Below are 24,596 nucleotides of genomic sequence, written 5' to 3'. Positions count from 1 at the left end.
AAGAAGTGGGGGATTTCCAGCCCTGTCAGTGGGGCTGAATCCAGGACTGGGGGCTCCGCTCCTTTCTGGGGCAGCCCGGGCGAGGCTGAAGTCAGAAACTCCAGCGAGGCCTGGTTGGTGGCAGGGCCGTGGGGACAGCTGAGCCCACAAGCCTCGGGGAGGGAGGGGGGCTCCCTGAGGCAGAAGCCCAGGGCAGAAGCCCAGGACTGCACCTGCGGCCAGCGGGAACCCAGCCCTGGAAGACCCCGACAGGCCTCTGGTGGGGCGGGTGGGGCAGGGGTGATGCTGGAAATTTAGAGTCACACTTACTCATGGGCCTGTGGGGATGAGTCAAATGGATGAATGCCCCTGCCTGGTTCTGGTACTAAGGGGAACAGCAAACCTCAAGTTCGACCCTTAACGAATCCTTAAGATGGCCTAGTTTGCAGCTATGAACCCTGCCAGGAGGCCAAGGAGCCCCTGGGGGTCCTCTGGGAGCCAGGAGCTTGTTTAATTAGAGGGTGGGGTGGTGGGTATAGACCACACCTGCAGTACTCAAGGCTCACTCCTGGTGCTGCACTCTGGGGGTCACTCCTGGCGAGGCTGGGGGAACTATATGTGGTGTCAAGGATCAAACCTGGGTTAGCTGCATGCCAGGCAAGTGCCTAGCTGCAGTACCATCTCCCTTACATCTCACCCATCCTTTCCTGGAGGCTTGACCCACGGGAAAAAGAACCGTAACATTCCCTGCCCTGCAGGCCAGAGAGGGAGGGTGCAAGCCTCAGGGATGAGCCAGGGAAGATATGGGTAGTTGTAGGGACCCAGTGATTGTCCCAGCTCTGATGTCACCCCACTGGATCTCAGATGTGTACTTAAGAAAGCACTAGAAGGGCTTGGAGATAGATAAGGGTAAAGCCAACCATGGGTGAAACCCTGAGTTCCATCCCTAGCACCACACGATCAAAAAACCCCTGAGCATAGCTTGGTATAGCCCTGGTGAACACCACTGGTTATGGCCATGCCCCCCCAGTCCATGCGCCAAGGGGGTGGCCCCTATACAAAGAACTTTCAGAAAGAGAGCTAGGGCAAGGCTCAGTGAGAGAGCCTATGCTTTGCAGGGTGAAGTACTGTCAACCCCCCACAAATAAAACCTCATAAAAAATAACGAAACAAAAAAGTAAGAGCTAGAGGAGCTGGAGAGATAGTCCAGTAGGTAGGGAATTTGCTTTGCATACATCTGACCCAGGTTCGATCCCCGGCACCTCATGTGGTTCCCCAAATCTCCCAGAAGTGACTCCTGAGCATAGAGCTAGGAGTCAACTAGGGGTGGAGTCATGAGCACAGCTGGGTGTAGCCTGAAAACCAAAAAGAAAAAAAGAGCTGGGGCTGGAGCGATAGCACAGCGGGTAGGGCGTTTGCCTTGCACGCAGCCGACCCGGGTTCTAATCCCAGCATCCCATATGGTCCCCTGAGCACCGCCAGGGGTAATTCCTGAGTGAAGAGCCAGGAGTAACTCCTGTGCATCGCCGGGTGTGACCCAAAAACCAAAAAAAAAAAAAAAAAAAAAGAGCTACAGTCTCCCCCACCTTCCTGAAGATGCCCCCCCATGCCTCAGACCCCTGGCACTTGAGACATTTCATTTGTGACATTTGTGACCTGGCTCGTAGTTTGCCAGGTGCTCATTTGAACAGCCTTGTGTGTGTGTGTGCATGCACACATATGTGGGCTTGTGTGACAGAGGCATGCCAGGTGAAGGAGCAGGGAGGGAGGAACTCATGCCCAGTCCCCGAGCAGGAGAGATGGGCGGAGATGCCACCGTCTCGCCTTCAAGCTGGCACTATGGTGGATAAGGCCTCGTCGTCATCCCACCCAGCACTCGCCGACTCGAGCGAGGAGCTGTGACTCCCACTCCACAAATCTTAGTCAGTGGAGAGAGGCTCAGAGCTGGGCCCTGAACAGCTGAGACCGGAATTCCGGTCCCTGGACAGACCCCCAGCCCACTCCACCGGTCAGGCTCCGTCCACTCTTGGGTTTTGAGCACCAGGTCCTTTCCCCTCCCTCCAAGAGGGTGGAGCAGCACGAGTTGTAGAGCTGAGCACCTGGAGCCCAGGTCAGCGAAGGTCTGTGCAGAGAGGGTCCAGCGGATCAGCCAGGCCTGAGCCAGGGCAGCTGTTTACAGTAAACAGTAAGCTCCTGCGGAAGGAAGGAGGGAGGGGCGGGGGTCGTCATAGCGACCGGGACAGCAGCGGGGGCCTCAGCCCTGATCCACCGGGACCGGATCCGGATCCCAACCCCTTGAGCTGGAGCAGGCCTGAGGAAGGAAGGCCCAGACAGGGCAGCCTGAGAGGAGAGGCAGGGTCCCCCCAGCCGGGCCTCTCCTTCCGTCTCCCGACTTTTATTAGCAAGAACAAACCGCTGTTGACGGAGCTGGAACAGCAAACCTGGCCCTTGAGCTTGAGCACTTTTTTCTTATTCAACCCGAACAATAACCAGGAGGCAGGTGGATGCGCAGCCCTCACTTATGGCCAAGGAAATTGAATCAGATAATTCAAGAACAAGCTGGGGCTGAAGAGATAGTACAGCGGTAGTACAGGGTAGCCCACCCAGGTTTGATCCCTGGCATCCCACTTGTTCTGTCAGGAGTGAGCCCTGAGCATCGTCAGGTGTGACACCCAAATCAGGGCGGAAGAAAGGAAAGAAAAGAAAGATCAAGGTATTTGTCAAGATCTCACAACTTGTTAAGGGGCAGAGCAGAAAGACCAAGATGAAATCTTTTTTTTTTTTTTTTGCCAAGGCAGGTTTAAAGAGAAGAAAGTTGATGAAGTTCAGAGCCCCTTGGCTGGTGGGGAAACTGAGACCCCCCACTACTAAGGGGACTTTCCCAGGCACCTGGTGTTAGTCAAAGAGAGTGCTGGGGACAGAACCCTGTTCCAGCCTTAACCACCAGACCACATTGCTTCTCTAGGACTGGAACTGGGAAGGTCCAAAGAGAAACTCCCTCCCCAGCCCCTGGCCGAGTGTGCACTCCTCAGCCACCCCATGGCCCTGTGCGGCCCTGGAGACTGCCACGGGGACACTAGGGGGGTTTCTACCATACATATGGTTTCCAGATTCCAGAGGATGAAAAGAAGGCCCTCGGGGCGGAAGTGGGGGTTGTGTGATGACAAATTTAGACTGACTGCCTTAAGAAAAAAAAAATTAAAAAGACCCAGAAAACCCTAAAAAATAAAAGCTAAAATTCTGCTAGAAAACCAAAGGAAATTATTTGATTGTGAAACCGAATATCGTGAGACACCACATGGCTGAATGTGGAACCCTGGCAAGGGCTTCCGAGTCGACAGACTCGAGTGAGCTTTGGGCAGCTCCCGACTTCACCTGCTGGACCTGGGCACCATGACGGGGTTGGATGGGGCACCAGGGCAGGCGTCTGGTTTAGGAGCACTTGGGGGAGAGCCAGATTCCAAGGGTCTGAGTGGGCATCACGGGTGCCCGGGACTCTGCAGGGAGGCAGCACTGGTCTGTACCAACAAGCATACTAAAGATCGAGCCCAAGGGCTGGAGTGATAGCACAGTGGGTAGGGCATGTGGCCAACCCAGGTTCGATTCCCAGCATCCCATATGGTCCCCTGAGCACCTCCAGGGATAATTCCTGAGTCCAGAGCCAGGAATAACCCCTGCACATCGCCAGGTGTGACCCAAAAAGAAAAAAAAAGGGAGAGAGAGAAAAAAAGGATTAGCTCAAAGGAGTGTGGGTACCTGCCCAGTCTTCAAGGCAAATGGGCCAGAACTATAGGTAAAGGAAAGGACAAGTGCTGGAATTCGGGGCTTTGACCCTTAGGGTCAAAGGCTAAGAGGGGACAGGGAGACTTCCTGAAGCTCCCAGGGGAGGGCCATCCATCCATCCATCCAGGCTGGCTTGGGATGGCAGGCTGGCAGAGGATCTTTGCCTAGCTCAGCTCCCTTGGCCTGTCTGAGCCATCCTGGAGCTGGCCCAGCACCTTTCCTCCTCTAGGAGCCTAGGCCTGCCCCTGAGGGAGGGCGACCTCTGCGTCTCAGGGCCCCCTTCCAGTCTCACCCAGAACACCTCGGCTCCAGGGTCAGCATGGTCAGAGAAACCTGAAAAGCCATCTCGACTGTCTTGTTTTTCCAAAGCTGCTGTGATACTGATTCCTGAATCAAGGGAACCGGGTCAGGGGTCTGCATGGGAAAGGTCGAGAGGCCAGCAGTGCCAGCAGAAAGGCACGAGGCGCCAGGGTCAGCAGAAGAGACGCCACTGGAGCGGCCGGCGCTGACCAGCCGCAGAGCAGAGGCTGCACTTGGCTTCGCTCTGAGCTTCTCAAGGTCTGCCAGGCCGAGTCTGCTCACAGGCTGGTTTACAGGGAAGAACTTGAGGCTTTGAGGGCAGGATGAAGCTGACAGCTGGCACTGGCAGGGCAGAGAGTCCCCTACAATCTGAATCACCTCTCTGGCTCGCAGGGCATCACCTAGTCAAGCAAAACCTCACAGGAGGGGCTGGAGCAATAGCACAGCGGGTAGGGCATTTGCCTTGAACGCGGCCGACCTGGGGATTGATTCCCAGCATCCCATATGGTCCCCTGAGCACTGGGAGGGGTAATTTCTGAATGCAGAGCCAAGAGTAACCCCTGTGTATCGCCGGGTGTGACCCCCCAACAACAACAACAAAAACCCTCACAGGAAAGGGTACAGGAGCCAGTCCCCATCTCCCCTCTTAGATTCAGAGACTGAATCAGTCAGCGAGTGTGGCCTGGGGAACCAGATACAGGGACATGAGCCCTGGGTGTCTGAGGCCTGGGTGTGAGCCCGAGCTCTGTCCCACTGGGTTCCTGGACATCTAACATCTGAAGATCTTAACATCTCAGAGAACGGGGCTGGCATTCTTGGGGTGGGGGAAGGACGGTGTCTGGGAGAGGGTGGGTGGCGCTAGTCTGCACCCCGGCTTGAGTATCCATTTCAGACGCTGGACATCCAGGAAGGAGGTTTAGGTATCAATTTCAGGCGCTGGACACCCAGGAAGGTTTCTGATTGAACTAGTGTGCCCACGGTGCCTCGCGGCCTCCAGCTGAGGTCTCTGCACTCCAACCTTCGGGGCGACATGAGCGAGGCCTGGGAGGTGCTGGAGAGGCCAGGGGTCGGAGAGGAGAGTGTGGGGCTGGGGCTGGAAGCAGGCTTTCAATCAGGCCTTGGCTTAGAGCTGTGAGGGCCCGTGGCAGAGGGGGAGCGCAGAGCCCCGTGGTGTCTGCTCGCCTGCCTGGGAAGCCCAGACAGACCTGATGCCTGGGACAGACAGCAGCCTGGGAAGCAGGACAGCACCAGCCCAGGGCGGCCCTGGTCTGCCGTGACAGTTACCCCTCCTCACGCGAGGTGAGAGCCGAGCAAGAGCATCAGACAATAGGGGCTGAGCCCGGACTCGGGCCTCTCTCCATGACCATCGCGTCTCCCCTGCGGAGTTGGGGGTCCGAGGCTGGGAGTGCCCTCCTGGTGGCTGCAGCAGGGCAGCTCACAAACATCCTCACCCTCACCACCCTGCTCCCCCGGGAGGACCTGTGGGCTCTGGCTGGGCCTAGGACCCCCTCCTACCCCCTGCCCACCCGGGCCTTCTCGTGGAGGCCCTCATTCATCCTCAACCTGCCGCGGGGCCTAGCCTCGCCCCCCAGAAGCAAAGCTGCCAGCAGGGGCCTTTGTGGGGCTGCTCCCGCGTGGCACTGCCTGGGGTCCCCTCCATGGGGCAACAGATGGACCTATGGTCTCTGCAGAACAATGGTGGGGGAGGGGCCCTGGCATCACCCGCCCCAAACAGGAAGCGCCGCAGGAGCTTCAAAGAACTGGCAGGGCCAAGAGGCTGAGTGGCTGGAGCTGGTCCCAGGACTGCCAGCCTTGGGCCGCCCAGCCTGGGGGGGCGGGGGCTGTGGTGCAAGGCAGCTGGGGCTGGGGCAAAGGCGCCCTGGCATCCTCTGCGCGGCCGCTACTGTCCTGAGGGCCAGGCTGAGAGAAGGGGCGCGGACTAGAGCCATTTCCCAGCTGCGTGGCCCCTCGTGGGGCCTCTGGGGCTGCAGGTTCTTTCCCAGGCCAGCCTGGGTCTGGCCCGCCAGCAAGTGCCCAACCCAGAGGGGCAGGGCTGGCACCACGCCTGCTGCCCACTCCCTGCCTCCTGCTCCCAGCTGCTCTGCTCAGAGCCTTTTCCTCTCCACTTCCTGTTCACACAGGGGGGGGCGGGAAGTGGAGGGAGGAAGTGGGGGGGAGGCGTGTAGGGGGACCCATTGAATAAAAGGAATTAACCGTTTCCCTCCTCTGACCTCTGGGAATTTCCGCCTGTGAAAGTGTCTCGAAGAATCGGCAGAGCTGGGGGAGTGGGGAGACCTGTGACCCCCACCCTCCACAAGAGGTGGTGGGGCCAGATAACTCCCGCTGGGCCCCCTAACCTTTTGTTTCCCTGGCGCCTCAGGAGCAGCGGCCAGGGCAGCCTGGAGCCTGGAGCCTGGTGGCCCCCTCCCGTCCTGCTTGGCCTGTGGGGTCCTGGGTGGAGCGGGGGTGAGGGGCATCCCGTGGGTCTGGTGGTCCCGGATGAGTGACCGCACACCCAGGCACCCTGGCTCTGAGCCTGTGCTTTGCTGCCAGAGTGGGGGCCCTTGGCCAGTCTTCCCGGAGGTGGGAAAGGGCGAGCAGTGGCAGCTCAGATGCCTTCGGCTGGGGCCCACCCCCAGTGGCCACTCCCCCAGGAGCTGCCAGAGGGAGCCGGCCTGCAGGCAGAGGAAGCTGGTGGACAGCGCTCTCTAGTGCCCGCCTGGCCAGCTTAGCAGCCCCCCAGGGCCCTCTCAAGGGCGGGCCTCAGGAAGCACCTGCTCCCCACGACCGTGGCCGCCCTGCGTCTCCCCCAGGTGGCTTCCTTGTTTACAGGCCTCCTGTCCCACGTCACAGCCTGTGTCCACTCCTCTGGTTTCCAGTGATGGCTCCAGAAGCAACTCATTCATCTTGGCCCCTGACCACGCAGCTGCTCCCCCCCACCCCCCGGGGCCCTCCCCCAGGCTTAGGGCCAAGGCCCAGAGGGCCTCCGCGCTCCCCTTCATCCCAGGCATCTGAGAGCCACAGATTGGCTTCCCGTTGCCCTGACTCAACGGAACCCCATTCGACTGGTGCCAGGGAAGCCTGGGGCCTTTTTCCAGGAAAGAGGAAGCAGTCTAGGACCAGATGGGCAGGGGCATCCCATGCTGCCAAGCCAAGGCCTCTGGGAGGGGGAGCAACGGGGCGGTGTTTGTTTGACTTGCAGTATTAGGCCCTATTTGTGCAGCAGCAGAAGCCCTGAGCCCGACAAAGTAAGTAAGAGCAGCTGGCGGCAGGCTAGGGTGCACACCTGATCCTTGCACCAGACACCCGGTGCTTGTCTGGGTATGAGGGAGCCCTCGGCCCTGGGGGAAGCTGGACGGCCCAGGGCCCAGAGGCTCTCCCCAGGTCCCAGGGAGGCCCATCCCCAGACTTTCACTGTTCCCTCTCCTGCTTCTGGGAAAGATGGGGAAACGGAAGCCCCTCCACCACAGAGGACAGCTTCTGTTCGCTCTTGGCAGAGTGGCCACGGGGAGACCCGTAGCCCAGGTGCTGGAGGGTGCCACGGGGCAACTTTGCGCACAGACCAAAGGCTAGCCAAGTCTCAACCAGGATGAGGTGACAGGGCAGAGGGGAACCTGGATCCAGCCTGATTTCCAGGAACCTTCACTTGTTTTGATTTGGTCTGGACAGCTCATAGGCCACACCCATAGAGCTGGTCAGTGGACTGTGGACACCGGTCCAGAGAGCAAAGAGTGCACGGCTGATGCCACTGTTAGGTTCCGCTCCAGACTCCAGCCACAGCGGAAGCCCGACAACCTGGAGGGAGGGGCGGGTCATGGGAGCTTGTGGATGGGTGGGGAATGTTTCTGCCTCCAGCCATGGCAGTGACCATCTCAGCTCCATGCCGGGACCTGCCTCGTGGCCAGGCAGTCTTCAAGCAGGGCACATGCTGGGAATGCAGGGATCCAGGCTGACACAGTGTGGGGTAAGCAATGCATAAGGTGCAAAGGGGTGGAGAGAGGAAAAACAAGGGATCTTGATTTAGGGCCAGGCGGTGAAGTTTTCCTTGGGGTCAGGGAGGGGGCGGATCTCAGGACAACCTGAGTAGGGAAGACAGAGGAAGCACGGGCCTGGTGACATCCGCCCTCCAGCGGGGGTAGGGACGGGGTGGTTGAGGGGTGGTGCAGGATTGTGCGGGTAGCAGTGCCACCTGCTGGCCAAAGGGAAGAACGGCCACTGCCCTGCAATTTTTTTTTTTTTTTTTGCTTTTTTTTTGCCCTGCAATTTAAGGTGATAGCTTGGCTTTAGAGAGAAGGGCCAAGTGCGAAGAGACAAGGAAGAGCAAAATCATCCCACCTCCTCCCCAGGTGAAAGAGCAAAAGCCAAGGTCCCAAAGCCCGCAGGAAGGCTGTGAGACTGCAATGCCTGGGGTGGGGGGCGGGTGGTCGGGGGTTCATGCCCAGGTTATATCAATCCAGAGCTGAGAGAGGGGGGCAGTCCCACCCACTCTCCACCCCCAAAAGCCTCTTCCCCTGTGCTCCTGGAAGCCATCTTCCCCAGGGTACCCCTCCCACACTCCAGACACCCTGGGGGACTCCGGATGCGCTGCCTTTTAACATACGTGACCCAGAGGCAGCAGCCAGACGAGAGGGTTTCATCAGAGAGAGGAGAGGCACGGGGTGGAAAGGAAGAGCATAACTCATCTCAAGGGAGAGCAGGATGTATGTTGGGAGACCAAAGCACAAGACAGCAGCCGGGTGAGGGGGTCCAGTCCTGACTCTGGCAGGCTCAGACACTCTCCTCTCTCGGGGCCGACAGGCGGCTCCACGCAGGGCTGTGGGGACAAACTCAGAGGTCAAACTCAGAGCCAGCACCTGCGGGGGCGGGGAGGGGGTGGCAACGGGAATGCCACACGCCCTCACCTGGAAAGGACCAGGCCCTGACTCAGTTCAGCCTCCCATGAAGGGACAAGCGGCTGCCCCGGCCACCTGCCCACCTGCCAGGGGGGACACATTCCCTTTCACAACCAGCTGAGGTGCTCCTCCTCGTACCGCTGCGGATCAATGAAGGGCCGGTCAATGGAGCGGATCATCAGCTCCCCACAGTACACGCACTCAGCGGCCACCAGTTCGTCCAGGTCAGCCTTGAGCTGTTCCCGGCTGGGCCCTGCGGGGGCGGCTGCACCCTCAGCCTCCTTGGCCCGGGCCAAGCCCTTGGAGGGTGGTGGGGCGGCCCCCAGCTTCCGCTGCAGCTCCTCTAGCCGGGCCTGCTTGTAGGCTGGCAGGCCGGGCCGCACGGCCTGCAGCAGGCAGTCGGCGTGAAACATGTGGCCGCAGAGGAAGAGGTAGAAGGGGCGGTTGAGCAGGGGGAAGTCGCAGGCGGCGCACTTGTCCTGAGGCTCCACGGTGCCGTAGCGGCCCCGCAGCTCCTGCAGGTCGCGCCGGATGCGCTGGGCGCTGGCCGTGGCCTCCTCCATCTCCTGCTGCAGCTCCTGGATGTGCTGGTTGTAGGCCTTCAGGGAGCTGCAGATGGCCTCCTTGAAGTGGTCGATGGTGACGAAGTCAGGGAAGAAGGGCAGGACGTCCTCTATCTTGAGCAGGGGGCAGCTGGCCAGGCAGGCCATGGCTGTCTGCACGTCCTCCTCTTCCTGAACCACGTGGCGCGCAATCTTCAGCCAAAGCTTCTTCCGCAGCTCCTCATCCTCTTCGGGCAAGTCTGCACACTGCTTGGCCAAGTCCACGTCCACCTGTTCGGAGACCAAGAAGGGTAGCATGGAGCACCCCCAGCGGCCCCCTCCCCAAGGGACTGTGGAGAGGGACACAGCCCAGAAACCCAGGCCAGAGAAGTCAGCAGGCTTGGAAGCAAACAAGGCATACATAGACACCACAGGATACTACTCAACAACAACAAAACCCCCACCGCTTTATCCCCTTATTTTCTGGAACAATCTGCAAACTGCAAGGCAGCGCGAGAGAGTTGGTGGCTTTCGCCACTGAACTGAAAATGCTCCCCTTTCCAAAGGCACCCACTCTGATTGCTGCTGGTGGGTATGAGTGTTCCTCAATTCGGAATCACACAACTTCCTTGTTTTTCCCACAAGATATTTTGGAAAAAATGGAATCTTTTCCATCTTTTTGCAAAAGTTGGATAGAATTTGAGGGGTGGTTTGTGAGTAAGTCAGAAGGTTAAAGACAAATGCTGGATGATCTCACTCATTTCTGGTACATGAAGAAAACAAAGTAAAGGAATGCGACCAGAAGGTAGCTCTAAGGGAAAGAATGCATGCTTTGCCTCAGATCCAATCCCCAGCACCTCATGCCACCGGGAATATCCTTGAGCACAGATTTCAGGAATACCCCTGAGCATGGTGGGGTAAGATGCAAACATCAAAAACAACCAGCCAGGGCCAGTGCAATAGTACAGCGGGTAAGGCGTTTGTCTTGCACGCAGCTGACCCAGGTTCCATCTCCAACCCAGGTTCCATCTCCAGAATCCCATATGGTCCCCTGAGCACTGTCAGGAGTAATTCCTAAGTGCAGAGTCAGGAGTAATCCTGAGCATCGCCAGGTGTGACCCCAAAAGCCACACACACACACACACACACACACACACACACACACACACACACACACACACACACAACCCAACCACCCAATCAAATAAAAAAGCATTACACTAGGGGCTGGAGCAATAGCACAGCAGGTAGGGCGTTTGTCTTGCACGCGGCCGACCCGGGTTCAATTCCCAGCATCCCATATGGTCCCCTGAGCACCACCTGGGGTAATTCCTGAGTGCAGAGCCAGGAGTAACCCCTGTGCATCGCTAGGTGTGATCCAAAAAGAAAAAAAAAAAGCATTATACCAATATAAGGAGCTTCTTGAACAACAAACTTAAAACAATTCATCAGCAGGGACTGGAGTGACAGTACAGTGGTTAGGTCACTTACCTTGCAAGGGGCTCACCCTGGTCTGATCCTTAGCAAACCATATGGTCCCCTGAGCACCACTAGGAGTGATTCCCGAGCCAGAAGCAACCCTGAGCATGGCGAGGTGTGGCCCCCAAACAAAAACAACCCCCCAAGACCCCAGAAAAACAAAACCCGACTCATCACCAGCTCACCTGCAGGGCCAGGTCCACAGCCTCCTCGTAGAGCTCCAGGACCTTATAGACGTGGACGCAGGCACGGTGGTGGCCATGCTCGGCACAGAGCCGCAGGGCATACTTGAGGTCGTAGTGCACGCGATGTGGGCTGGCCCCGGCATTCTCCAGGTAGGAGAGCAGCGAGGCAGGCTGGCCCCGGGCATACAGCGACAGCAGGTAGTTGTGGATGGCCTGCTCCGTCTCACCCAGCTCCTTCACGCAGAACTCCATGTAGCGGATGGCCTGGCTCACCTGCTGGGCCTCGCCCCCCTGGCTGTAGTTCACCAGGGCGGGGATGAGCTGCCGGGCGTCCAGCCGGCCGCCCATCTCGATCCAGGCGTCCACCAGCTGGCGGGGGATGTGGCGGATGAGGACGGGAGAGAACTTGTAGAAGAGCTGCGGGTCGCGGTGGCGGGCCAGCACCGCCAGGGCCTCCTCATAGGCCTCGTGCTGGCAGTGGTAGGCCACCACCCGTTCGTAGTCCTGCATGATCACAGCGAAGTACACCATGTGTTCCGTGTCCCCGTGGCTGGCCAGCAGCTCGTGGATGGAGGCGCGGCTGGCGAAGAGCCAGTCCTTGTGGCGGGGGCTGCTGAGGAAGGCTCGGAAGCGCTCCCGGGTTTCCAGGTAGAGGGTCAGGGCCTCGGGGTCCCCCTGCAGGGCCCCGAGCCGGCTCAGGTAGAGCTCGGTCAGCCAGGTGGTGAGCAGTGTGGCCTGCGTGCGCTCCGCGGGCTTCAGGCCGGCCAGCTTCTGCTGCAGGAACTCAGCCAGGGCATCCTCCTGCCGGGCCTCCAGGAACTTGAGGGCGATCTCCTCGAAGTAGCTCTGCGTGAGCGCGTAGCAGCGGGCGCTCTCCACGTAGCGCCGCTGGCGGAAGCAGAAGTCGGCCTCGCGGGCCAGCACGGTGTCCAGGCAGTCGGGCCGCTCGCGGCAGTACTCCTTGGCCAGGTCGAAGCGGTTCATGTCCAGGTAGGTGCGCCACACGTCGCGCGCCTCCCGCTGCACGTGGTAGCGGAAGACGGCGCGCTCCGTGTGCGCCCACAGGTGGCCGGTGGACGTGTCCTTCACCATGTGCCGCAGCGGCCCGAACTTCTCCAGGAAGTGGTCGCGCAGCACCACCTGCCCGGTCAGCGTGCACACGGCCTCCACGCGGTCGGCCAGCAGCAGCAGGAAGTGGAACTGGGTCAGGACGATGGCCAGCGGGGGGCTGGCCCGGGGGCCCACGCCCTCGGGGTACTCCCAGACCCGCTCCTCGCTCAGCAGCGAGTCGGGGCGCCCGTAGTCCAGGGCGCCGTACAGCACGCCGTCCCCCATCATCCAGGCGAAGGCCCGGGGCGACGAGCGCAGCTTGGGGGTGTAGAAGGCCAGCTCGCTGTAACCCAGGCTGCTGGGGAACTCGCGGAAGGGCGGGGGGTGGTCGGCGTAGGCGGCGAAGAGCCCCGAGAAGCCCTGGGCATCAGCGCCCTCTGCCGTCCGCCCGATGAACTGGAAGAGGCGCTGGCGAGTGGTGGCCAGGACAAAGGTGCGGCGGTCGGGGCCCCGCTCCGCCTCCAGGGAGCACACGGGGGCCGGCCCCCCTTCTTCGTTGAGCACGTACAGTGGACGGAAGTAGAGGTCAGGGGCAGGGCCGAAGAGCCCCCCCTCGCTGGCTGAGAGCTCGGCTTCAAAGATCTGGCCCTGGGCGGTGCCCACCAGGATGGGGCCGGTGCTGCTCTCGGTGCCCAGGGACTTGTTCCAGCCCACACTCTCCACCAGCTGCCCTTTCCAGCGGGCCAGGGGCCGCACCTTCTGCCCATTCCGGTTCACGTAGAGGACCTCAGTGCTGCTCAGGGCGATCAGCAGATGGGAGCCTGGCGCGGAGAGAGTGGAGGGAGTGGAGAGTCCAAGAGGGCCCTGCCGTCTCCTCCCTCCGCGTCTTCTGGCCCATGAGTGCCCTCTCCCATGTCCACCATCACTTACCTGTGTGGTCCAGGAACATCTTATGAACTCTGGCATCATCCTTGCGTCCCAGCTCCATGTGGTTGGGCTCATTGGCCTTGCCCAAGTCAATGCTGCAGGGACAAGAGGCACAGTGTAGGTCGGTGGGTTTTTGTCTTTTAGGCCAGGGCTAGTAGTCCTCAGGGGAAATGGAACCAGCGACGGCTACAGGCAAGGCAGGTGCCTTACCCACTGTACTATCTCTCTGGCCCTAAGAATCACTGTCGGGGCAGGAGATAGAGCAGTGGGTAGAGCCTTGCATGCCTTGCATGCAGCAGACTTGGGTTTGAACTCTGGCACCCCATGGTCCCCTAAGCATCACCTGATATAACTCAAACCATCTCCTCTACTCCACTCCCCCAAGGAAAAAGATTCACAGGGTCATTCCAGAGAAGGACAGTTGCTCAGCAGGCATACTTTGGCTGCAGGAACCTGGGGTTCAACCCCCCAAACTATTCAGTCCCCTGAGCACCAGTGGGTGTGGCCCAAAAGCAAAAACAAAAAAAAAATCAGACAGGTCCAGATCTGTTTTTCTTGAGGGAGGGAGAGAAGGGGCCACACTTGGCTGTGTTCAAGGCTCATCCCTGGCTCTCAATCAGGGATCACTCCTGGCTGGGCCTGCAGAGCCATCTGAGGTGCTGGGGGTGGAACTTGAGTCAGCCACGTGCAAGGCAGTACCCTACCTGCAGTACTATCAGTCCATCCCCCAGGTGTGATTCTGAATAACAAACCTTCCTATGTGATGAAAGCCACAATTTTTCTTCCCTGCAAACGCCACATAGGCTTCTGAGTATGATGCCAAGGGGACTCTGAAACAAGGACTAGCCCTGCTTCAGAGCCTTGGCTGGGAGGTACCCCCTTGTACGGGAAGTGACGGAGAGAAGGAAGCGCTGCCCTCTGCTCACACACCTCCAGCCCATCTGGGAAGATGGCCAGGGGAGTAAGAAGGGAACGAGGGGACCAGGGACACAGGTCAGCAGCAGAAAACTCACTCTGCATCTGGGAGGCCCCGGGGTGGATCCCTGAATGCCCTCAACCCCCAAAAGATGGAAGAACAACAAATAAGTTATGGTTACTGATTAGTTTTTATGCACCAAGCACCATGTCAAGAGTTTAATCTAGAATTATTCCCATCTTCTCAAGCACCTAATTCAAATAATATTTTTTCTCATTAAATTCTTTGTAAACTACATGCTCATTATAACTAAACAATCAAAGCAAATATGTACAAAGATAAAGTTAGTGCTGGAGAGACAGCAGAGCAGTTAAGGTGCCTGCTTTGTATATGGCTACTCGTGTGATCCCCAGGCCTGTGTCCCCTGACACCACCAGGGCATGGACCCCAAACCCACCTCTCTGCCCCCCAAAAATGTCAATGATTTTCTTCTATATCCCCATCATTCCCATGATACTTTTTGTTTTGTTTTGGGGCCACACCTGGCAGTTCTCCTAGCCCTGCACTCAGAAATAACTCCAGGAGGGCTCAGGGGACCATATGGGATGCCAGGGATCAAACCTGGCTTAGCCGAATGCAAAGCAAAGCCCTACCTGCTGTACTATTGCTCTGGCCTCTGTTCCCATCGAATCAACAGAGAAAGCATCTTTAGGATGGACAGTAGAGTGGATAACGCATTTTCTTTGCAGGCTGCCCACCAGGTTTGATTCCTGCTATTCCACTTGATCCCCTGAACGCTGCCAATAATTCCTGAGCACAGAGCCAGAAGTGAGTAAGCCCTTAGCACAGCCAGAAGTGGCCAAACAAAATGAAACAACCACTTTTAGTATCTATCTTATCGCTAACATCGTTCCCCATTCTCATAGTTTAAATAGGACTGCACTGCTTTTCTCCAATACTGTCTTTGTATCCTTCATATCACTTATGTGATAAAATGTATGGATACACAGATTAGTTTATAATCCAAAGTGGTTTTGGATCCACTCTGCACTCTGTGTCCTTGCACTTCTGCACTCAAGAACCACTCCTGGTGGGACCTGGGAGACTATGCAATGCCAGGGAGCAAACCTGATTGTCTCAGACAGAGCTCTCTTAATTTTTATCTATTTCTTTTTGGGGGTGGGTGAAGGGTATCTCTGCTAAGAAGTGCTCAGGAGGCATGAAAGCCCCTACTAGTGATTTTTAGCCATGGGGGCCTATGGTTCAGTGCAAGGGCCTGAGAATGCAGAGGTGCTCAGGCCCTATGGTGCCCCAGGGCCTTCTAGGGCTATATTATGCAGTCTTCAAACCACATGGTGCCTGAAGCAGGGATGCACTTAACCCTAATTTATTTATTGCTGGGCTCACCTCAGCAGTGCTCAGGGTTACTCCTGGAGGGGATCATGCAGTGTCAGGGGTCAAACCCAGCCATCCACATGCAAAGCATGTGCTCCACTTTATGGTCTATCTCTCCAGCCCCTTTCTTCTTATTTGAACAACTATGAAATATTCCTTTTTTTTTTTTTTTTTTTGCTTTTTGGGTCACACCCGACGATGCTCAGGGGTTACTCCTGGCTCTGCTCAGGGGACCATATGGGGTGCTGGGAATCAAACCTGGGTCTCCCATGTGCAAAGCAAATGCCCTTACCTGCTGTGCTATCACTCCAGCCCTGGAATATTCCCATTTCTGGCTGAACCTTTATTTCCTTACTTTCCCGATGCCTGGCTATTCAGCATCAGTCCAATTTTTCCTACCACAAATAATGCTGCAATCAGTAATATCCTGTCTATACATGAATGCAGACTGGAACTTTTTCTTCTTTTTAATTATTATCATTATTATTATTATTATTTTTGCTTTTTGGGTCACACCTGGCGATGCACAGGGGTTACTCCTGGTTCTACACTCAGGAATTACTCCTGGCGGTGCTCAGGGGACCATATGGGATGCTGGGATTCAAACCCGGGTCGGCCGTGTGCAAGGCAAACGCCCTACCCGCTGTGCTATCGCTCCAGCCCCAGAACTTTTTCTTCTTTAGGTATATATGTATTTCCAAAGTGGATCTGCTGAGCCAATGTTAAAAATATTTAAATTTGGGGCTGTAGTGATAGTACACCGGGTAGGGCATTTGGCTTCCACATGGCTGACTCAGGTTCGATCCTGGGCATCCGGGGATATGATCCCCTGAGTACCGCCAGGAGTAATTCCTGAGTGCAGAGTCAAGATTAATCAATCCCTAAGCATTGCCGGGTATGACCTCAAAAGCAAAAAGAAAATTTTTTTTTCAATTTTAATAGACTTCTTTTCCCCTAAATGGAGACAGTTTACATATTCAGCAATAAGGAACCAAAGTCTACTTGTGTCAATCTTTACCAGCAGTATATATTACTGTTTTCAATTTTTGCCAGTCTGACCTTGGATTACAAAACTGACATAACCAAACAGGGGTGAGAAGGGGAATGGAGAGGAGGATTAGAAGTAACAGACAGACCTTGGTGGAGGCAGTTAGGCACTTGGTGGTGGTGAGATGTAGTATCAAGCATTTATCAAGACCATGAAAGTTAACACTATTGTAAACGTGTGTTTTAAATGACAATAATAAGCAAATATATATATATATATATTTTTCCAATACGACAGGTTTAAAAATAAGTGGCACCTGGAGCCAGAGATATACCTCAGTGGTACAATGTTTGCCTTGCTTAGTGATCCAATACTAGCTTATTTATTTTATTTCTTGGTTTGGGGGGTACATTTGGCAGTGCTCAGGGATCACCCTTGGCAGTACTCAAGGGATCATATGGGGTGCCAGGGATCAAACGCAGGTTGGCCATGTGTAAGGCAAGAGCCCTACCCACTATACTATCTCTCCCGCCCCCACCCCACCATCTTTTGTCTTGATCTAATTGAGTGTTTTTTGTTTTGTCTTCACAGCAGTTAGCATGCCATCAAATATATCTCTCTTTTCCCTTGTGGTTTCTGAATTTTCTTTTTTTTTCTTTTTTTTTTTTTTTTTGCTTTTTGGGTCACACCTGGCGATGCACAGGGGTTACTCCTGGCTCTGCACTCAGGAATTACCCCTGGCCGTGCTCAGGGGACCATATGGGATGCTGGGATTTGAACCTGGGTCGGCCGCGTGCAAGGCAAACGCCCTACCCGCTGTGCTATCTCTCCAGCCCCATGTTTCTGAATTTTCTAGCTTGAGTCAAGTCTCCTTTCAGCTCAAGAACATAGACCATTTTTTAAAAAAGAAATTCTACAGGGCCAGAGCAGCAGGTAGGGCACTTGCCTTACACGTGATCAATCTGGGTTTGATCTTTGACACCCTATATGGTCCCCTGAGCACAGAACCAGGACTAAGCCCTGAGCACCACTGTGTGTGCCCTTCATGACCGCCCCCAAAAAAAAAGTACTTTTTTATATTTATATTGTTTGATTTTGGTTTGGTTTGGTTTGGAGTAACACCTGGTGATGCTCAGGGGTTACTTCGGGGAGTGCTCAGGGGAACATATGGGATGCTGCGGGTAGAACCTGTGTCAGTCACATGTAACAGCCCTACCCGCTGTTCCAGTGCTCCAGCCCTGTATTGTTTGATTTTTATAAACAATTTTCCTTTTTTTGTGATACAGAGGTTTAGCGACATATAGGCTTAGCAGGATTATACCTTAGATAGTTGTTGCTATTATTATTGCTAGAGCGAGGGGCCCACATTTGGCCGTGCTCAGAGGACATGCAGTGCTGGGTATCGAACCCAAGCATCCAGCATACAAAGCACAGGCTTAGTCTGCCACATGATCTCCCTGGCTTCAGTAGCTTATTCAGAATAAACACCCTTGCAAGTATGTTTGTCAAATATTATTTCTATTTACCACGTTCCTCTGTTTTTATTGAGGTGCATAACATTACTTGGTGGGGAGGTTTGGCACCACTCCTGGCGGGGCTACTCCGGGCTCTGTACTTAAGGTGTTGCTCCAGCAATGCGAGGTAGCATGTGGTGCCAGTCTTGAACCCAGGCCTCCTGCCTGGGAAGCATGGTCTCAGCCCACTGAGCCATCTCTCCGGTCCTCTTTATTTCCCTTTCCAGAGAATTTATTCAGAACTCTAGGCAGTTCCTTGGATTTATGTGACCAACATGGGTTGTTATTAACAGAGCTGTGGGTAACCAATCTATCATAGCTGGTAGGTGGTAGGGCTGGGAAACTGAGTCTAGGTCTATTCCTGATTCTTTTTTATTTTTTTGGGTCACACCCGGCGATGCACAGGGGTTACTGATGGCTCATATACTCAGGAATTACTCCCGGTGGTGCGCAGGGGACCATATGGGATGTTGAGAATCGAACCAGGTCGGCCGCGTGCAAGGCAAACGCCCTACCTGTTCTGCTATCACTCCAGCCCCTTGTTTGTTTTATTTTGGGGCTGCACCTGGCAGTGTTCACATGACTTATTCCTAACTCTGCATTAAGGAGTCACTCCTGGTGGTGTTCAGGGAACCATACTTGATACCAGGAATTGAACTCAGGTTGGCCACAAGCAAGGTAAGTGCCCTACCTGCTGTACTACTGCTCTACCCCAGATTCTGATTTTTTTGTGTGTTTTGAGGCCCTACCCCACAATGCTCTGGGGCAGTTCCTGGTAGTCCTTAGAGCCATTTCCCTGGGCCTCGGGTCTGATTCTTAGCTAGTACGCTGCTGATTCTCTTTGGGAAACAATGTTTGTGAAAACTTCCAAATCCACTGCTTCACCTGCCCAGGTTAAAAGAAATTCCTCTTGTCAGTTAAGAGTCCTCAAACCCACCCATCCACTTTCTACTCCGAAAGCTCTGGGACCCCCAGTTACCGGAGCAGCGTGTCCTTGCCCAGGCTCATGCACAGTTGATTGCAGGAGACGACCAGACTAGTGATTTTCTCGGAAGGAGTAAAGTCAATGCGCTGTTTTGTGAAGATGGGCACTTCCTTCTCGAGTTGGGCATTCACATACCCTGTGGGTAGGAGTGAAGCAAAGGTTAGCTATGGGAGAGATGGAGGGAGGACAAGGTTAGACCACAATGACACGAAGTGCTTCTGTCCACTTCCCATCATCCTCCTATCCCAGGTCCTCAGCTAACAAACAACTCACTGCCAGGTATGGGACCCAGTGGCAGAGCACATGCCTTGCACGGGAAAGGCAGACCCTGGGTTCCATCCATGGCCACACATGATCAATATATTCCAATTCCAGCCCTGGCATATGTGTACACAACCCCCTCCGCTCCCCCCCATGTATATATGGAGTGCTTTGCTAATCTCTACATTAGGACTCCTATGCTCTTCCCACAGATTTTTTTTTTCTTGGTATGGGGCACACCTGGTGGTGCCCAGGGGTTACTCCTGGCTCTGAACCCAGGAATCACTCCTGGAGTGCTCTGACAACCACATAGGATGTTGGGGATTGAACCTGGGTCGGCTGCGTACAAGGCAAGTGTTATACTCACTGTACTACCTCTCTAGCCCCTCTTTCCGCACTTCTGACAGCAGTAATGGGTTGGTTCTTTGGTGCGTTGATTCCATGCTGCTACAACACAATGTACCTGCTCCAAGCAGTAATAGAGGGAAGGGCTGGGAGCTCCTTGATCAATCTTGGGTCCAGTGATCCCCACTCAACTAATGCAGGCTTTCTCCCAGAAATGGTCTCAGAATGAGGTCCGAAGGAGCCCAGGCAGTACATTTCAGTTGTTTGTTAACTAATTTCAGTTGCTTTTTTTTTTTTTTTAACTCTCATTCTTTTACCATGAGTCAAAATGTGCCAGCACCTTTCCCCTGCACAGGGCTGACATTGCTCATTCACTGGCCCCACTTCTGGCCTCCCAGGCACCACCGGGAGTGATCCTTGAGCACAAAGTCAGGAGTAGGCTGTGCACCCACCGGCCCTGAAAAAGTCTGCCATACCTTCTACAATTTCCCCTCCACTCCCGGCAGCACCCAGGTCTAGCAAAGGCTCCAACGCTTCATTTTTCCTACACAGTGGGAAAATGCACACTCCCTTCCTCCCCACCCCCACTGCAATAGAGGATCGGGGCAGGAGAAGCTCAGAGACCGGAGGAGCCTGGGTGCATTTTCAGTTCTCCCAACAGCAGCCATGGACGCAAGTCACTTCCTTCTCTAGGTCCCAGTTCCCTCTTAAAGGTTCCCTGGAGGCAGGGCCTAGATCAAGCGCTGCCCGTAACGCTCTCTCTCGAACTCGCACTTTTCACCAGCTGGGGACCTAGAAAGCCGGTGCAGCAAACTGGGGCCGAGACTGGGGCTGCACAAGCGCGAGCTGCGCCAGGGGCTCTTAGAGCCGCCCCGCCCCAGCTCGTGCCAGGAGAGCAGAGCAGGGGCCAAAGCTCCTTCCACTCCCTTACCCGAGTGAGGGATGCCCACGCTGGGGCAGCCAGGTTGCAAGACCGCCGAGCGGGACAGGGAGTCCTCGTATTCATCCAGGATGGACGCCATGGTGTCCGGCCTCCGGGCGCCCCCGGGGTTCCGACAGGGCTCGCCCCCGGGGATCCCGGACCCCGGATTAGAAACTGCGATTGCTCAGCCTCCACAGAGAGCTGGCAGATCCTGGCAATCCACCGCCGACGCTTGAAAATCCAGAGAATCTTCTCGCTCAAGGCGGGCAAGCCCCCCAGGGCTTGACTCTGGAGCCACAGCGCAGCCCACTCCCGCCCCCCAGAGACCGGCAGCCCGCGCCAGGCGCTCCCAGCCTCGCCGGGCGGCTCAGCTGACTCGCGCTCCGGGGACGCGGGCCTATCACGTAACTTCCGGGTTCTCAGCCCCGCGTCAGCTCGCGCAGGATCGTCCCGGACCGGCCACTGGGCGGCGCAGTCAGGCGCTGCTGGGGCGGGGCCCCGGGCGCGGGCCCGAGAGGGAGGAGCGTAGCACCTCCTGCCAAGCACAGTTCCAAGTTTTGACACTAGGTGGCAGTCCCAGCTTTCTCAGCTCCTTTCCCCAACCAGCCGGGCCTTAAGTGGGTCCCTAGCACCTTTTTGTGAAGAAAGTGCGTCCCTAGCACCGTTTTTGGGTAGAAAGTGCGTCCCTAGCACCGTTTTGAGCAGAAAGTGCGTCCCTAGCATCTTTTTGAGTAGAAAGTGCGTCCCTAGCACCGTTTTGAGCAGAAAGTGCGTCCCTAGCACCTTTTTGTGTAGAAAGTGCGTCCCTAGTACCGTTTTTTGGGTAGAAAGTGCGTCCCTAGCACCTTTTTGCATACAAAGAGGGCCCCTAATTTATGTAGAAGTGGGTTCCTAGCACCTTTTTTGTATGGAAACTGCATTCTAGCAGTCTCAAGTCCCTATATACTGCATCAAGCATCAAGTGAACACTAGCACCTTTTTTTTTTTTTTTTAATAAATTGACACCTGACCAGCCTCAAATGAGTCCGTCCAGGGCTAGAGAGAGATAGTACAGCCAGTACTCTCTAGCCTTGCATGAGACTGACTTGGGTTCGATTCTTCACACTATACATATAGTTCCCCAAGCCCAGCAGGAGTAATTGCTGAGGACAAAGATAACAGCACAACGTGTGCCGCCCCCCAAAAAGGGAAGTGAGTCCCTAGCACCTTTTGTGTAGAAGCTGAAGCTGCATACTAGTAACCTCAAGTGTGTCCCTAGCACCAATATTTGTATAGAAAATGGGTCCCTAGCACCTATTTGTGTAGAAAAATGGGTCCCTAACACCTATTTTTGTAGAAGGTGGGTCCCTAGCACCTTTTGGTGTACAAAGTGCACCCAAGCAGCCTCAAGAGGGTGCCTACAGGGTCAGAGAGATAGTACATGCACTCTAGCTGTGCATGAAGCAGACTCGGATTCGATCTTTCACACCACGTATGGCCCCCCCCAAGCTCACTAGGAGATGTTTGAGCACAGAGACAACAGAACCAGGTGTGGCCAAAAAAAAAAAAAAATGGAAGTGAGTTCCTAACACCTTTTGTGTAGAAGCTGAAGCTGCATCCTAGCAAACTCAAGCAGGTCCCTTGCACCTTTTTGTGTAGAAAGTGGGTCCCTAGGGACTGGAGCAATAGCACAGCGGGTAGGGCGTTTGCCTTGCACTCGGCCAACGAGTTTGATTCCCAGCATCCCATATGGTCCCCTGAGCACCTCCAGGAGTAATCCCTGAGCGCAGAGCCAGAAGAACCCCTGTGCAAAGCCAGGAGTGATCCAAAAAAAAGCAAAAAAAAAAGTGGGTCCCTAGCACCTTTTTATATAGAAATTACATTCTTGCAGTCTCAAGAGAGTCCTCAGAAACTGCACTAATCACCCTCAAGAGGCTTATAATACATACCGTTCTCTCTGGCTTTGCACGAGGCTGACTCAGGTTCAATCCTCCACACCACACATATGGTTCCCTGAGCACGAAGACAACAGAGCCAGGTGTGCCCACCGCCCACCATACAAAGGAAGTGGGTCCCTAGCACCTTTTTGTGTAGAAACTGCACCAAGCTTCCTCAGATGGGTCCCTAGCACCGTTTCTGTATAAATTGCATCCTATCTCTTTAAGAACCTAACCATCTTTTCTATATCAAATATTCCTGAGCAGCCTCAAGTGGGTCCCTAACACCTTTTTTGTGTAGAAACTACACCCAAACAGTCTCCCGTGGGTCCTTACATGGCGAAAGAGATATTACAGCAAACAGGGCTCTTGTCTCGCATGAGGCAGACCTGAGTTCAATTCTCGGCATCCTATATAGTTCCCTGAGCTCACCAGAAATGATCTCTCTTTTGTTTTTTCTTTTTGGGTCACACCCAGAGATGCACAAGGGTTACTTCTGGCTCTGCAGTCAGGAATTACTCCTGGCGGTGCTCAGGGCACCCTATGAGATGCTGGGATTCGAACCCGGGTCGGCCGTGTGCAAGGCAAACGCTGTACCCGCTGTGCTATCACTCCAGCCCCCCAAAAAAGCCAGTAGTCAGCCCTGAGCACCCTCAGGTGTGGGAAAAAAAGAGGTGATTCCCTAGCACTTTTTTGTGTAGAAACTGCATCCTAGCAGACTCCAGTGGGTCCTTAGCACCTTTTTTTTTCTTTTCGGGTCACACCCAGTGATGCTCAGGGGTTACTCCTGGCTCTGCACTCAGGAATCACTCCTGGAGGTGCTCAGGGGACCATATGGGATGCTGGGAATCGAACCCGGGTCGGCCACGTGGAAGGCAAACGCCCTACCTGCTGTGCTATTGCTCCAGCCTCAGCACCTTTTTTGTGTGTGTAGAAACTACACCCTAATATCCTCAAGTTGGTCCCTAGCACCTTTTCTGTATAAAATGCACCCAGGTAGCTTCAAGTGGGTCCCTAACACCTGTTTTATAAAATCTGAACCCAAGCAGCCTTTGGTGTAGAAACTTCCCTCCTTCAAACTATTGCTCAATTTCCCTGTCCAGTTCGCACTTCCACCATCCTAAATAGTCCATTACCCTAGGTCCCAGAAGAAACTGATGTTCCTCAATCTAATTGCGGTCTTGACCCTATGCCCTCACAAAGAATGGGTGACTTGACCTCTTTTTCTCCCACATCTAGAAACTTACCAGTTCTAAAGAGTGGTCGAGCTTGTGAGCTGGCATTTGAGAGGCCAAGTGTGTCCTAAACGGCCTCTAACCTGCTCCACAGTGGTAGCTCAGTGTGTGGGGGCGAGGAGTGGGGATGAACAGAGACAACTGAGAAGCCAAAGCACAATTAGGGATGCCGCCTATGTCTATTTATGTATTCAACAAGTGTCTATAGTACTACTGTCAGGGTGCTTGCCTTACACATGACTGACCAGGGTTTGATCCCTGGCATCCCATATGGTCCCCAGTAGTAATTCCTGAGTGCAGGGCCAAGAGTAACCTCTGAGCACCATTGGGTGTGGCCAGAAAAAGCTATTTAAACGTCTCTAGTCCTTATTCAGTGCCTAGCCTTGAGCTAGATCCTGGGGTTATAGAGACAAGTACAATACCATCTTTGGTGGCCATAAGCTGGCAGGGGCAATGGTGGCAGTAAATAGATCATTAATACTAGAAAAGTAATTGATTTTTTTCAGAAACCCTTTCATTTCACAGGAGTTAATTCAGGTTCTGGGATCAGAGTGGATAACAGAAGAGAAGCTTGAGATATCTTACAGGAGCTCGGGTGTTTGTCTAGTATTTGGCTAACCCTGCTTGGGCCCCAGAACATATTTCCTCCAAAATCCTCGAGGAGTAATCCCCAGCACCACAATGTGTATCCCAAGAATTAAAAAAAAATTTAAAAAAGGGATGAATCTGTTGTTGAGAGACCAGAGAGACACTATAGGGGTAAAGCACTTTACCTTGCAAGCAGCCAGCCATGGTTTGATTCCCAGTACCACATGTGGTCTCCCAATATTCCCAAAAGAGCTAGAAAGGGTCCCTGAGAACACCAAGTATGAACTATAATAAAAAAAGAAATAGTGGTAGAGAGCCTAACAGATAGTACAGTGGGTAAGGTGTTTGCCTAGCATGCAGCTAATCTGAGTTTGATCCCCAGCACCCTATATGG

At 54.8% G+C, this 24,596-nt stretch overlaps 1 protein-coding gene across 2 annotated transcripts; it reads right to left on the bottom strand.

Moving 5' to 3' along the window:
• Positions 1–8,745: 8,745 nt before the first annotated feature.
• Positions 8,746–20,843, bottom strand: VPS18 (VPS18 core subunit of CORVET and HOPS complexes). 2 transcript variants are annotated; one of them, XM_004609580.2, is made up of 5 exons: positions 20,473–20,843; positions 18,930–19,071; positions 13,141–13,232; positions 11,161–13,031; positions 8,746–9,787 (listed from the first exon to the last, which is right to left on the bottom strand). In XM_004609580.2, exons 1-5 carry the CDS (start codon positions 20,561–20,563, stop codon positions 9,062–9,064), a joined length of 2,922 nt encoding a protein of 973 aa, XP_004609637.2. In that variant the 5' UTR covers positions 20,564–20,843; the 3' UTR covers positions 8,746–9,061. The 2 variants fall into 2 exon arrangements, with proteins under 2 accessions (XP_004609637.2, XP_054989683.1); XM_055133708.1 differs by lacking the exon at positions 20,473–20,843 and adding an exon at positions 14,707–14,863 and having other exon boundaries at positions 18,930–19,059.
• Positions 20,844–24,596: the final 3,753 nt, after the last annotated feature.

The sequence above is a fragment of the Sorex araneus genome, chromosome 3, assembly GCF_027595985.1.
Source record: "Sorex araneus isolate mSorAra2 chromosome 3, mSorAra2.pri, whole genome shotgun sequence".
NCBI classification, from domain to species: domain Eukaryota; kingdom Metazoa; phylum Chordata; class Mammalia; order Eulipotyphla; family Soricidae; genus Sorex; species Sorex araneus.
This window is presented reverse-complemented; position numbering and strand designations above follow the sequence as displayed.

Bases quoted from the DNA above. Each gene is read 5' to 3' on its own strand.
- VPS18 (XM_004609580.2), bottom strand. From the start codon at position 20,563: ATGGCGTCCATCCTGGATGAATACGAGGACTCCCTGTCCCGCTCGGCG. The intron at 13,233-18,929 runs GTAACTGGGGGT...TTGTCCCTGCAG, and splicing joins GGCAAGGACACGCTGCTCCG to CATTGACTTGGGCAAGGCCA. The intron at 13,032-13,140 runs GTAAGTGATGGT...TCTCCGCGCCAG, and splicing joins GATGTTCCTGGACCACACAG to GCTCCCATCTGCTGATCGCC.